The 15899-nt window shown below is 37.7% G+C and overlaps 1 protein-coding gene across 2 annotated transcripts in view; it reads right to left on the minus strand.

Annotated features, from left to right (window-relative positions):
- Window positions 1-15899, minus strand: part of PIBF1 (progesterone immunomodulatory binding factor 1) — a 109206-nt gene that overhangs the window by 41120 nt on the left and 52187 nt on the right. For both annotated transcript variants that reach the window (XM_060769414.2, XM_060769413.2), the window contains exons 11-12: window positions 3968-4133; window positions 3580-3730 (exon numbers count right to left, since the gene is read on the minus strand). In XM_060769414.2, the coding sequence (XP_060625397.2) occupies window positions 3580-3730; window positions 3968-4133 (317 nt within the window). The remainder of the gene's footprint in view (window positions 1-3579; window positions 3731-3967; window positions 4134-15899) is intronic.

Raw genomic sequence — 15899 nt, forward strand, 5'->3', positions numbered from 1 at the left:
TCTAAAGGTTTTGTCAGGCTTAAAACAAGTTTGATTTCTTTGATATCCAAGTAATATACCACTGCATGGCAAGTTCAATAGCACAATAAAGAGAGCACATGTGTTTATTCTGCCTTCCCAGAATAGGAAATCTCCAATACCAAGTCCCATAAGCACTTTATTAGAACTAAGATTGCCACACACTGCACACTGCACTTACCCTATATGCCTTATATACCTCCTGTCACATCAGCACTTTTAATCCTGTACCCATTACTCTGGCCCGGCCCAGTTTTATTGTGTCTTAGTGTATTGTTTATTGCTTGTTGTTTATATTGCTTTAATTGTTTTTAATTTGCTTTAGGTTTTGTATTGTTATATTGCGTGTTGAGGCCTTGGCCTTTGTAAGCCGCATCGAGTCATTCGGGAGATGCTAGCGGGGTACAAATAAAGTTTAATAATAATAATAATAATAATAATAATAATAATAATAATAATAATGCAGAAGGTCCTATGCTCAATCTCGACCAATTCTAGAAAGGGCAGTAAAGACTCCAGTTTTTCCATGTTGGACTGAGAGAAGAGCTTGCCCTGCAGACCTCAAAATCTGCACAAAGTTTGGATGGGCAGCAATTTTTCACAAATTTCAGTGATAGCCAGCACTTTGAATTGTGCCCAGAAATGGACTAGTTGCCAGTAAAGTTATAATGATAGGGAAGGTATGTTCTCCCTGCAGCATTCTGAATCTGCTTAAATTTATTGACTCTTCAAAGAACCTTTCATTTGAGATATGGAGACATTAATCTGAAGGTGATACACACATGAGGTAAATTAATAACAAAGACATTCAGGCAAGCGAAAGAGGGCCGGTACAAAGCAATGTATTATGATTATGATTTATTTATATACTGCTGTTTTTCTCTTAAGGAGATTTTAGTGGCAAAAAAACAATACAATATACAATTGAATACCAAAAGGCAATAAGCATTAAGATAGAATTAAACCTAGAACTATCTAAAAATGAATAATCAAAACAAATTTAAAATAAATAAAACACCACACAGCAACCCCTGACTCAGCCTTAAAAACTTTTTTGTTCAATAGTCTAAAAGGTTTTAGCCTGCCATCAGAAGGACAGCAGGAGGGGCAGCTATCCAGAACGCCTGTACATGAACAAACACATAACAGCCTTGTACATGTATAGCAAATAATGGAAAGAAACTAAAGTTTCACGTATATCAGCCTTCTATCCATTTCTGAATATTTTTTTTTTTGAGAAATTGCATTCTTATTCTCATGGATAAATTAGCATTTGGGAGGGAGATGAACACCAGCACCTCCACCACCTCAGGAAAGAGACTGCTCCCTGCCTGCCTGCTGCCCTGCATCTCTCCTGGTGGACTGCTTCCTGCTTCAGACATCTGTATTCCCAGTAGAACAAGGCCCCAGGTATTCAACCAGCTATTGGCTAACAATCAAGAAGACCACATCTCCCATTTTCAAGTATATAAAAGCTGAGTGCCTGCTGTGTCTGAGGAGAGTCAGCACATAATAATACTGATGATGATTATGATGATTATGATGCTTTATATATAGCCCACCCTATATCTCCAAGGGGACTCAGGGAGGCTTACAACAAAATAAAACACAGTAGCAAGCATTCAATGCCAAGGATAACATGTAACAAATAAAAAAGGTTAAATAAACGAGACAAAAATACATTCCACACATTGCGAATATTAAATAATTAAAAACTCTTAAAATTCAACTAAAATTATTGGAGTTAAGAGGGTATACAGCAGGTTAACAAAGGTAGATGTTGAACAATGAGGTGGTGTGTATATAAGATGCAATTAGTCCTCTTCCTCTCCATAGGCTAAAGTGCATATATGTGTTTTAAAAAGCTTTTTAAAGGAGAGGAGAGAGGGGGCCATTTTTAATTCTTTAGGGAGGGAGATCCAGAGGTGGGGAGCAATCATGGAGAAGGCCCTGTATTTCGTTCCCAACTGCCATACTTGAGATGGGGGTGGGACAGAGAGGAGGGCCTCCTTCACAGACCACAGCAGACCAAAGGCCCAAGGAAAGAGACTTTCTGCTTGCCTCTCCACATGTTTGCTGCTGTGCATCTCTTCTGGTGAATTGTTGCCTGCTCATATTTTAGCTACTGCCTTGGGTAATATTTTTCTACTCCTATCCATTTACACAAAGGATTGTGCCCAAAGTCTACATCCAATACTGTCAAAGTGATATTGCATGGACTGGTGCTGGTCCCTGAGCTATTGGCTGCTGGTCTATATGGTAGGTTTCCAGGAAAGAAAAAAAAGTTATGACCAATGGATAGAATTATAGTGCTGGTCCCCTGCAATTTGTGAAAAACAAAATTACCAGTTTCTCACATAAGATAATTTGAGATGCGCTGGTGCATATGACTCTCTGCCAGTACACAGAAAGATTCTATCATTGCCAAGGAGATCTTGAGTGGCTAAAAGATTGTTGGGACTTCCTTTCTAAATATTCACAAGAGAATCAAGTCTGTAAGACAAAGCACCCACCTTAAGTCTCTTTTGAAAATGGAAGTGATCTTCCAATCATATTTGGCTTTACTTTGAGGGACTGCTGCCATTTCCAAAAGGTCAGCAGGCTGCAAAATGGACCCTGAAGCTTGCCTACTCCTACTATATGTTAACAACTAGATGCTCCTATCCAGACATGCACATAGCCTGGAGCTTATCCTAATGAGTATAGTTAAGATGGCTTAAGCATTGTGGGCGAACTATAAGGCAGATGAAAGCATATGAAAATTGAGGTTAAAAAAATCCATCAGTTTAAAAAAATTCTCCTTATTTTCTCTACCATTTCATTTAAGTGTGAGTCCCTGTGGCAAACAAACAAACAAAAAAAACCGATCAGGATGTGAGGCTAGTGCTATCCTTTTTTTCTCTCAGTGCAAGAGACAAGCCAGAAGATTACAAAATGACTCAAAACAAGAACAACCAGCTGTAACATCTAAGATAAAATAAAACGATCAGATATCATATCAAAATAAAGCACTACATTAAATCAATTTAAAAGCATTACATGAATACAGAAAGAAGTAAAAGAACTTCCATTAAAAGATCCTTCCACAGGAGGAAATGAACAGGTATTTCAAAGGTGAGCACTTTGAATTGTGAAAAAAGTGGATAAGGGCAAATCTTTATGATGTTAAGGGGAAATTAAGCTATCGGTAACTTGAGAGATTCTGCTTGTTTTTCACTCTCAATACCCTCAATGCCACATATGCCAAACTAACATGACAGGAGAAACAAGCAAAATATTTGCACACATATCTGACAACCTTGCCTTGCAGGACTACAGCTGGTCAAAAGCATTGTACAGGGGACTTTGAGCAGATAACCAAATTGCAATAAATATTGTCTTTGTCAGTTAAGGCACAATAAAATAATACTTTGTGTTAATTTATATAAAACTTCTACACGGTGAATATATACTTTAAATTCCTGCAATATGTATCTTCTAAATCTCATTAAAAGTTATCAGATTTTAAATGTACCCCAACAGAGTTCTCCAGAAAAAACAAGTTAATTTAGAAGGACTTACTTTCTGCAGTTTGCATAATTATCTCATCAAGTTCTTTTTCCAGTTTTTCATACGTGTCAAGCCTTGTCTGGCATTCAGAATTTTGTGCCTGAAGTTCTGAAATCCGTTTCTCACTCATTGCTTGCAGATTATAAAATTCTTTGGTTAAAACCTATGCAGGTGAAAATTAAAGCAGAAGTTATCTAAGAGAGGACTAGAAAGTTGAAGATGGGATGTACAACTGGGGCACTGCTATAGTTTTTAGAACCATATTGCACAGATACAGCTTATCATCACTGATACAAAAGGAAGGCAATGTTCAGATTCCAAGGAGCCACATTACAATCTTGTTATTCTTAATTTCATTATCAACAGGGCTTTGCAACTGTCTGATGCTTTTCTTACATACTTCTAGTTTTCGCTGATACTTTTCACATTCGAGTTGGCACTGTGAAAGGTTCCTGGACGTTTCTTCTTGCAGGAGTTGCACGTGTTCACTTTCAAAAGACTTCAGTTTGCTCTGATGGAGAAGTTCAGCCACTTTGCTTTCTGTGCTGAGCTGCAATTGCCTGTACCTGAAAACATCCAAGGCAATGTCATGTAGAACTATTAAGAAAATGAACAAACATAACTAAACAGCTATCAGGATCATTAGTGTTACATGCCCTATGTGACTAAAATAAAAATAAATATGGCTCTCAAAGAATAAAATAAAAATAAATAAATTGAAACATCTATCTTTACCATTACTTCCAAATGCAGTTAATCAAGTTTTATATCCCCCTCCCCCAACCTAGGGTTCTCAGTTCATGTAGGATTGTATAGGAAGTATACAATCCTACATGAATTTAGCTGGGGATGTGATCTAATCAACTCAGTGTTAACTACTTCCTAGTAAAGATGCATAGTATGATGGCACGCCGGGAAGATTGATAAGAAACTATACGTGTCCGACTATTTTCCCAGTGACCATCGGTATGTCCTATATGTACTTTAATACCTCCAAAATAAAACTCTAGAGAAGAGACTAAATTTAATCAATTAAGTTTACTGAATAATCAAGGTGAATCAAAACAAGGTACACAAAAGTGTAGTTTGATTCTTGATGGTATAGAATTAGAATAGTAAAGTACAGGTATAAGGTAGAACTCTCAGGTAAAGGACAAAACTATATTCTATGAGGTATATACATCTATTTTCTATGGAAAGTACATCTATAAACTCTGGGACATGTACTGCTTAGGTCTTTGGCATGTACATCTATAAACTTTGGTCTCTGAGACAAATACGGGCTAAGGATTGCCTGTTCCAGACTGCCAAGCCAGACCAGACACTTTCTGGCTAACTACTACCAGCTCGGTCAAAGAAGAATGGAGAGAAAAGGTCCTTCCACCAAGCTCTGAGCCAGAATGGGCAGAACCAACAGAGCTCGGCCTCTAGGGGGATCCTAAGCTCCATTCTACTTAGCAGAATGGGACAGTCCACCTCCAGGGAGCAAACAGGGAAATAAGCAGAGGGGTAAAACTAGGCCGAGACTTCACACATAGCATCTAGCTACTAATCTTTAGTTACATCCACATATGAAATTGTATGCATGTTTGTTCCACCTCCACAAGTTTCTGGAAGCAGCAAACTTCTGCTTAGAATTGCCTGTTTGCAATAAAATATTCTTCCAGTGGAGAAAAATCCTCTAATCACTTGCTAGATATTTCTCGCAGTCTCATAATACTATGTAAAAATGAAATTGAAGGAATAATTTTATTTTCTTTATCGTATTAAAATCTAGTCACCAAGTCCTGTCCCATGCCCTCAAGATGCTACCAACAGTTGTCGAAAAATAGATAATAAATGATCAATCAGAGCATTCACAGGGATCACTATGCATTCTGTTCAAAGATTCTACGTATGGAATGTATGTTCAAATATTCACATGAGTCCATTAAACTTACATATACTTCACAAATGGTTCGTGTGAAGCACTAAGCCTAGAGAAGAAACTATACATCACAGCTTTCCTAAAGTATTGCCTTGTATGTATTGTCACTGCATATGCCAAATTCATTTATTCTATTATATGACATGAAGTAAAAGAAGTCTGTCTTCTAGGAAGTAACTCCGAATTACCAGGGAAAGGATACAACTATATAACAATCAAGATGTCTCACTGACAGTCTCTCATGAATTAATTATGTTCATATTTTAATACATATATTAGGAATACAAATTAAATAAAAATGTATTCACATTATATAGACATTTATGTTGGCATTGAACTTTTGCTATTAATATGTTGTAAACGGCCTTGTGTCCGTCGCCCCCCCCCCCCCCCCCCAGGGGTGAGAAAGGCAGTATATAAATAATAATAAATAAATCTGAATATAAGATAAAGTTCATCACAAGGTTTGTTTAGAAATGATAACATCGATAATATTTTAAATTATATATATCCATTGATGTGGATATGGTAAAATAATCTTAAAACTGCTGAATCATGACACTGGAATCGACATGGATGTCAATGTTATGGACATCAAGAAATTTAGGTAAGAAAAGCAGGGGAGGAGGAATCAGAAATGAACTTGATCATATGAATCTATTCTCAGGAAACCACTTATATCATCAAAACAAGTTGGCTTGCTTATTCCCACCACTAAATTAAGCATCAAAGTATTGCACTGCAGCTGAAATCTGTTCTGCAGCACTATTCCATTTTCTTTCTGAACAAATAAAAACACAATAATAGATAAATAAGAGGATAATTTATATAACTTAAATTTATTTATTTTTGCAACTCCCAATGGATAGCCAACTTTTAATGCATGTTATTCTCCTTTAAGTACTATTTCTTCTAACCATAACAATAAGTGTAATTTAAATAGATGTTCTTGCCAGATGTTGCATTTGCCTTCCATCTAGTAATTAAACTTACAGAATGCTTTGCAGTTCGGTTTAGTGAAATCTCTCTTTTAGAGTAAGACAAAGCTTACAGCTCTGTTTAAAGCTGCTTGCTTTAAAGCAGATTTTCCCTCCTCCCCGCCCTTGCCCCCCATCTAGGCTGCTTTATATTTTGTGCTCCATTTCTGTGCTGAAAATAAACTAAGAATCACTGGGTCAGAAATCAGCAACACAACCAGCATTTAAGAAATGAAAGAACAGGAAAACTGGAAATTGATTTATCTCCATCCAAATAGAATCACTGCTCAGAAGAAGGAATCTAATTTTGGAAAACTGTTAAATGGCTAAGGTTGTTACCACGTACAGAAATGTGCATGAGAGTCCCACTGAAAGAAAAGGTTTTATACAAGTCTAGAGATGTACAGGATTGCAATTACAAAGTGAAAGAAAAATATGAGAAATAAAATACTCATCATCTACTGAAAGTTATGAAAACAAACAGACAAATCAATAATGGGAATTATAATCCTCACAATGTCCTTATTTCCTATTTTTAACAAAAACATTTTGTGTTATACATTTCTATGGGTTACATCCTGTACTATCGGATGCATGAGCTCCAAGCACACATACGAGGAACTATAATTCAAGCCTATCTCTAGTGGTTTGAATACTTTTAAAAACATACTTTTCAGATGAATCAAGTCACCAATGCAAGGTTCTCTTTGTGGATATTCAATGTGAATAATAATTGCTAATCAGCTAATCATTACCTCTTTGTGGAGGAACTGGGAAAAATAGGGATAAGCAAAGTAATATTCCATAATCTACATTTGATGGACAGAGTAAATTCATAATCATTCTCTAGATCTCTATCTAAATGTAATATAGGCATCTTGAGCTTATTTGATGGGTTAGGGACCAGAAGCACTGTGAAAAAGTGGAATTAGTTGAAAAGTAAGCCAATAGTTCTTTTAGCTTGAAAATGCAAGACTGAACACAAGGCGGTGCCAAGTTAATCGAGAGATTTTGCAACCAGCATGCACTCACTAGTCAATCTCCATAATTTTCTCAAGGTTCTTACAACAAGAAGAAAAAATTAGAAGAAATGATGAAAGAGCAGAGCACACATTCAAAATACAAAATATGGTTATAATTTAAATCAGGTGTGTCCAAACTTTTGGTTTCCCTGGGTTACACTGGAAGAAGAATGGTCTTGGGCCACACAGTGCTGTAAAACTAAAGCCAAGATTTTGTGTTGGGCCACATTCATAGCCATCCCAGGGCACATACAGCAAGAGCATAGAGCATGCAGCAGAGCTATGTCTTGAACAGAATACACAATTGAATACTTTTTCGCAAATCATTTTATGCAACATTGCAACAGAGTCCTCTAGAGGTGGATAACTGGCTCCGCAGATGGTGTCAGGAAGAACAATTTGGTTTCCTGGACCAATTTAGTTTCTTGGTCTGCTTTTCCAGGAAGATGGGCTTCTGGCATGAGATGGTCTGCACAGAAGTAGGAACGAATGTTTTTGCCCAGAGACTGGCAATCCTGATCAGATAGACTTTAAACTAGGTTGTGTGGAGTAGGGTGACAATATCCTTGGAAACAGTAGTTTATCAAGGCCTGGAGTGAGGGTTGGACAAACACAAGAAGTACCAAGCAGCAGACAACAATATGAAATAAACAGCTAAAGGGAATGTCCCACAGGCTTAGATGTCTTTACACTAATGCCCAGAGAATGGGAAATAAACAATATGAACTGCAACTTTTAACACAACAATACAGTTATGATGTAATACTCATAACTGAAACGTGGGACGAGTCCTATAGTTGGAATGTAGCAATGGAAAAATAAACCAAACAGTAGAGGGGGTGGAGTAGCATTAGATGTCAAAAAATATTTACACCTGTAAAGTGATGCAAGACTTCAGTCTTGGAAACCAGGTTGAGAGCATTTGGATAAGAATGAAGGGAACAAGAACGGAAAAAGATGTGATTGTGGGGGTCTAGTACAAACCTCCAAGCCAGACGAAAGAACTAGATGAAGCCTTCCTTGACCGGATGACCAAACACGCAGAAAGAAGAGCTATAGTAGTAATGGGGGATTTCAACTACTCTGATATTTGTTGGAAAATAAACTTTGTCAAGAGTACGAAGTCCAACAAATGCAACTGTGCCAGCAAGGAGGAAAAAAAATAAGAGAAGGGTAAAGCAACTAGAATGAATATCCGAAGAACTTTTAACTGAGCTAAGATTTCAAAGAGACATGCACAAGAAATGGAAAAGGAGGAAAATCACCAAAGAGGAATTCAAATCAATAACGTAATTATGGAAAAGGTTCATAAGGCTAAAGCGCAAATGAGCTCAGAGCTGCCAGAGAGACAATAAAAAGGGCTCTTTGGTTAGGGAAGAACAAGGAAAGGGTAGGACCTCTGTGTGGAGAAGGTGGTGAAATGCTGACTAGGGATAAGAAAAAAACAGAACTATTCGATACCTTATTTGATTCAGTCTTCTCATAAAAAGAAATCGGTTTTCAACTTGAGCAATATGCAGTAGACAAACTAATAGGGGAAATGCAACCCACAATAGGTAAAGAAGCAGTCCAGAAATACCTGGCCACTCTAAATGAATTCAAGTCTCCAGGGCCAGATGAACTACATCCAAGAGTACTGAAGGAACTAGCACAGTGGTTCTCAGCCTGTGGGTCCCCTAGTTCAACAACAGTACATGTGAAAAAGATATTGGAGTCTTAGTGCACAACAAGCTGAACATGAACAAACACTGTGATGCTGCAGCTAAAAAAGCTAATGGGATTTTGGGCATCAGAAGGAGCATAGTGTCTAGATTGAGGGGCGTCATGGTACCTCTCTATTCTGCTTTGGTCAGACCTCACCTGGAATACTGTGTCCAATTCTGGGTACCACAATTTAGAAGCTATATTGACAAGCTGGAAGGTGTCAAGAGGAGGGCTGCTAAAATGATCAAAGGTCTGGAGATCATGCCCTATGAAGAGTGTCTTAAAGAAATTAGTATGTTTAGCTTGCAGAAGGAAGGTTGAGAGGAGGCATGATACCCATGTATACATATGTGAAAGGATGTCATAAAGCAGAGGGAGCAGCCTTGGTTTCTGCTGTCCTGGAGACTAAGACCTGGAGCAATGGGTTCAAATTACAGGAAATGAGATTCCATTAAGAAGAACTTCCTGACTGTAAGAGCTGTTCAGCAGTGGAACTCTCTGCCTCGGAATGTAGTTGAAGCTCCTTCTTTGGATGCTTTTAAACAGAGACTGGATGGTTATCTGTTGGAGGTGCCTTAATTGTGCTATTCCTGCATGGCAGGACTAGATGGCCCACATGGTCTCTTCCAATTCTATGATTCTATTAGTTAATTCCAACAGTTTTTCCATTCTAATTCTAGTTTTCATGTTTTTAATCACACCACAATTTAGTTTAGCTAATTCTGAATTAATTTTGCATACTGCCAATCAACACAACTAAATACAACGTATTTTTTTTTCTTGAAAGTCAGCTTATAACATTCCTTAAAATGCCTAATTTTGAAATAGGAAGTAGTTCTTTTTCTAACATGATCTAACAAAGAACTACTTAACTTGGTTGCTATGTTCCTCAAATGAAAAAGGGTGTATCAGGTTAGTGGTGGTAGTGAGGTACAGTTTTTTAAGCGTCCTTCCAGGATACATTACTTTGGCCTCGATGTACAAATAGCATTTCATATTTGCTAAAACGTCTGGTCCTACAACATCTACATATCTAAGTCGTACGTATGTATGTTAAGACATCAGATGTTCATGGTGTAATGAAAATAAAACAGAAATATGTTGTTTTGTCACTTCATAATGACCACTGCTGCCAAAGAAGTCTTGATTACAACATTGGTATGAGATTTCTTGGAAACTGGCCATTTTACTCACACCTCCCTGAGAAACTGAAAATCTTTGTGTCCATCAACATACTTCTAACAGTTTCATCCATGTTTGACAACAAGCACCTGCTTGCTTTGCAGAATGGAATGAAACTACATTGTAATGGAGGTGGGAAAAGTGGGAGAGGTTAGGACAGACACAGAACCTGTTGAGGATAACAAGACACATACTATAAACATTCTCAAATGACGGCAGAGACCCTAAAAGCAAAGATAGATAATTTTAGTATATTAGTAAGAGAGATCTGACTTTGTCTGAACTTACATACTGGCATTTGAAGTCAAGAAAAAATAGAATAGAATAAAAAAAATACAAGGAATAAATGGATTGCCTGCCTTTGGATGAGAATGCCAGTCACCATTCCTTTATCCCTCCAAAATAATAATACAAAAATAAAAATCTTCACCAATGAAAATAGTTACAGAACTACGAACAATCATAATTGTGAGGAGATAAGTACCTTAATCAATTTCCATTTCCTAAAAAATAAGAAGAGGGAAATATTATAATTTTCAACATCTTATTTCTCATGTGGGCCACCTTACTTAGACTTCCCTGTATATTGACATTTGGCAAGCGATTTTCTGTTGCTAAAATGAAGTACCCCGAACTGTTGATTATCAGTATTGGCTGTAACATTTGCCATCCTTATCTAGGAAACATCTGGTGACTATGCGACATATATAATAACGCTAGTTAACACTCCAGTCTCATAATGGCTGTCTTGACCATTTTATTACATCTCCTTTCTGGTTCCCCACCAGAATTCCAGTAACTGTCTCCATCATTCATATGATCACCCTGACTTTAGGAAATATCTTTCCTCCCGCCTTTGTTCACCAAACTGAATTTGTTAATTCATCATTGTTGTTTTTGTTAACTTTCATCCTATGGTAACCTCAAGGATGAGAGATCTCCAAGTCTTCTATTATCAAGAGCCCTGCTTACATTTTGAGTGAGCTTATCCATCTGGAATGCAGTCTTCCTCTTTTCCTATTGCCTTCTCCCTTACTAAACATCAGCATCTTTTCTAGTAAGCCCTGTCTTCTCATGATATGGCCAAAGTATGACTGCCTCAGTTTAATAATCTTGGCTTCTAGGGAGACCTCAGGCTTGATTTGTCTAGGGCTCATTTATTTGTCTTTTTAGAAGTCTGCAGTATCTATAGAACCCCTCTTCAGCTCCATATTTCAAATGAACTGTTTTTCTTCTTATCAGCTTTCTTCACTATCCAGCCTTCACAACCATATATTAAAATTGGAAATATGAAGGCATGAACAATCCTAACTTGAGTGTTCACCTATATTTCTTTATCCTGAAAACCATTCTGCTTCTCCTTATTCTGTCCGAACAGTAGTCTTTTGTCCTGAATAAAGGTTATGTACCAGGGCAATCAAAGAGCGTGGCATATCAATTTCTTTAAGAACAATCCATAGTTTTTCATTATCTATACCATCAGGTTTTGTATTTCTATTCCTATTCACACACACAGTCTGTATACATGTCTGCTGATGGGGACCTCAAACCATATATTTGATGAAGTGGGCTTAGTCTAAGAAAACCTATGCAACCAGCTTATTTTTTTCAGTCTCAAAGGTGCAACAAAATTCCCCTGCACTCTTGTGTTTTGTGAGACCTCTAGTTGCAGGTCAGAAACATCAAGAAAAACCCATAAGCCCTGACATTCAAGTCATTAAAAAAAAAAAAAAAAGCAAGTGAGAAAACAGGTGTTTTCTAGAGTTTTACACAACCTGCAATAGGCCTGACTGCCTGAAAATATGAATAGTTGCTAAACTGTTTAAGTATGTGGTTGCCTGAATATCCCACATTATGTGTACTGGGAAGAGATATCATATAAGTATTAATATTAGCATTATTATTATTAAACTTTATTTGTACCCCGCTAGCATCTCCCGAAGGACTCGATGTGGCTTACAAAGGCCAAGGCCTCAACACACAATACAACAATACAAAACCTAAAGCAAATTAAAAACAATTAAGCAAACTAAACAACAAGTAATAAACAATGCACTAAGACACAATAAAACTGAGCCGGGCCAGAGTAATGGGTACAAGAGTTAAAAAGTGCTGGTGTGACAGATGAACTATAAGGCTAATAGGGCAAGTGCAATGTGCAGTGTGCGGCAATCTTAATTTAATAAAGTGCTTATGGGACTTGGTATTGGAGGTTTCCTATTCGGGAAAGGCACATCAGAACAGCCAGGTCTTCAAGTTCTTTCTGAAGACTGCCAATGTAGGGGCCTGTCTAAGATCTTTGGGGAGGGTATTCCAGAGTCAGGGGGCCACCACGGAAAAGGCCCTGTGTTTATTAATATTATAATCTGGATATTGGGGAACCTATTTGTAAAGAAGCGCTAATCCCACTAGATGCCACCAAAATTATGCGAGGAAGTATTAATCTTCTTTAATGCCACCAATGTTCTGTGAGGAACCTTCTTTTAGATATCAATTAAGCTGCCACCAATATGTTTAGAGATGCTGGTTTATGTCTCTGTTTATCTTTAGTTGTGTTGTGAGGTGATTTTGGTAGTGTGGAATGCACCAAGCATAAAAGCAATGGAGGAGGCAGGTTTGAAATACAAAGAGAACAAGTTTTATTGTTAACAGAACGTAATTGTTGCAGTTTTGAGAATTTGAACTTGGCACAAGGCTTGATGTTACAAAATGGCTGGTTTGAGTTACATACAGGCTTCTAATGTTACAATTCTACAATCTCCTTCTTTAGTGAAGTGCTTATACTACTTCAGAGTTCCCTATTGTGAATGTCCACACTGTTTGCCCTATACTCGGAACAAACCACTGATCACCAGTCTTTCCTTACTGGCAATCCTTAAAACCCCCTCTGTTAGATTCTTTTAACCTAAGCAATCTAACAAGGTAACACCTTCAGCTCTCTTGCTGAAGAAATATTCACAAATTCTAAGAACTGCTGAATTCTCACAGCTTCACAACACTCTGAACCTCTTCCCCGGGTCTCATCCACCGGACTAAACTACTTTCCCCAGAGTCCTTTCTTGACTCTGCTATTTCCCAGAGCCCTTAACTGGCTCTGCTCTTCTCCGGGTCTCATCCACCGGACTAAACTACTTTCCCCAGAGTCCTTTCTTGACTCTGCTATTTCCCAGAGCTCTTAACTGGCTCTGCTCTTCTCCGGGTCTCATCCACCGGACTAAACTACTTTCCCCAGAGTCCTTTCTTGACTCTGCTATTTCCCAGAGCTCTTAACTGGCTCTGCTCTTCTCCGGGTCTCATCCACCGGACTGGAAATTAACTGACACTTTCAAACCTTTTTCTCCTTAAGCTCCGCCCACCTCCTCTGAGGCTGTGTTACCATGGCAACCTATCCCTCACAGTTAGGCCATAGCAACTAATGTAAAACCTAAATACAGTTTAAATACAGTATAATAAACACTCTATAATAAACATTTCTCTACACTATTACAATAGCATCTGTTGTTATTAGCAAAGGTGTTTTAAATCACAGGTTATTAGCTCCTTTCAATAATGTTCTGATTACATAGAAACAAATATTGTTTTCAAATAAATGATTAGAAACCACTTGCATATTAAATATATTCAACATAATTCTCCAAATTCCTCAAATACAAGATGTTTACAGAGGGACCAGATTTCCCATGAAGGCCAGTGCATACCCGGTCTCAGTTGAGATCTGGTATCCATTGACACACAGGGCAGGACTCTTTCTAAATTTATACTGTATTATATTGCATTTGTCTATTCGTGCTCTCCTTTTTCCTTCAAAGTTGTGGCTCAAAGCAACCTAAAAAATTAAACAGATACAAGTGAAAACAGTTAACAATAATATATATATATATATATATATATATATATATAATTTTTAAATTGTCTCTACAATGGACAAAAATAGTGAACTAATACAAACACATTCCTAGTTTGTAAAACTCTATGGGGAAAAAACCCCTTCGCTTGGTTGCCGTGAGGTTTCTAGGATGTATGGCCATGTTCCAGAAGCATTCTCTCCTGATATTTCATTCACATCTATAGCAGGCTTCCTCAAAGGTTGAGAGGTCTGTTGGAAACTAGGTAAGTGAAGTTTTTATATCTGTGGAATGTCCAGGGTAGGAGAAAGAAATCTTGTCTGCTTGAGGCAAGTGTGAATACTGCAATTGGCCACCTTGACTAGCATTTAACAGCCTTATAGCTTCAAAGCCTGGATGAATGCTGCCTGGGGATCCTTTGTTGAGAGGCTGGCCCTGATTAATTCTTGTCTGGAATTCCACTTGCCAACTGATGGGCAAGGAAGAAGTTTATCTGGCCTCTTTAGGAAGGGAGTTCCAGAGTCCTTAATCAGCCACAAAGGCAGCACTCTCTCGGATTCTCACCAAAGTGCAGGTGGAAGAATTCAGTAAGTTCTCCCCCAGTGATTTCATATGTAAAATGTGACCTAAATTGTATAGGGCTTTATAGGTCTAAGCCACTACTTTGAAGTGTGCCTGAAAACAGAATGACAGCTAGTAGAGCTGCTATAACAAGAGGGTTGTGTGCTGCCTGTAACAATCTGGCTGCTGTTCTTTGAATTATCCAAATATATCTGAAAATTTCTTCCTCTTGCAACTATTGTTTGCTTTTAGGCATTTTTACCTTTAATCTCAAGTGTGGGCATCTTTAATTGCTGGACTTGTGATCTAATTTAGTTCTTTCAACTGCAGATATTTAAAAAGCATATTCAGATGATATTTTAGTGTTATTTGTTTTTCTATATTTACTTCAACCAACAGCCTGTATGTGAAATATTCTCCCGCGCATTCCCTGATGCCTCAGACATTTAGCTTGCCAAAGCACTAAAGTCTAGCGCTCAAAAAAGAATCAGTAGATCCCCACTGCATATTTTTTGACTGAATGCACTCTTGAAAGATAAACCTAGAAAGATTAAATTAGGGAGATTTCAATTCCTAGTTAGACACACTGTGACCTTTCCTTTCCTCCACACAATCTGTTATTGTGGTGATACATTTCTGCCATTCCTATCCTCCCCCTTCCCCCTTGGCTGCATGAGGAATTGCTAGGCTCTATGTGTCAGTCCTAGATTCTGCTGCTAAAGAGGCTGCTGAGTTTGGGTTTATCTAGCTGCTTGCCTCCCATATTATATGATACAGATATTAAGAGAGCAAGCAGAATAAAGGAGGAAAATAGACAACCTATCTTCCATTCTATAATAGCTCACAGCAAATCAGAAAAAATGAAAAAGATGTCAAATTTTGAATTTGGAAAAATGCAGAGAAGGGAAAATTGAAAGGAAAACACACAGAGCAAAAGAGGTTGTGGGTGGGTTTTTTTTTGGGGGGGGGGCTCAAAGTACACACAAAATGCAAAAGAAATGTAAGGCTAAGGTCAAATGAATGGACGGCACTATTAAAATGATAAAAAATAGTCTTTATCAAAGCAGCATGACACCATTCAAAGAAACCAACACTAGAGCATCTGAGACTACCA

The sequence above is a fragment of the Anolis sagrei genome, chromosome 3 (genome assembly GCF_037176765.1).
Source record: "Anolis sagrei isolate rAnoSag1 chromosome 3, rAnoSag1.mat, whole genome shotgun sequence".
NCBI lineage: Eukaryota > Metazoa > Chordata > Lepidosauria > Squamata > Dactyloidae > Anolis > Anolis sagrei.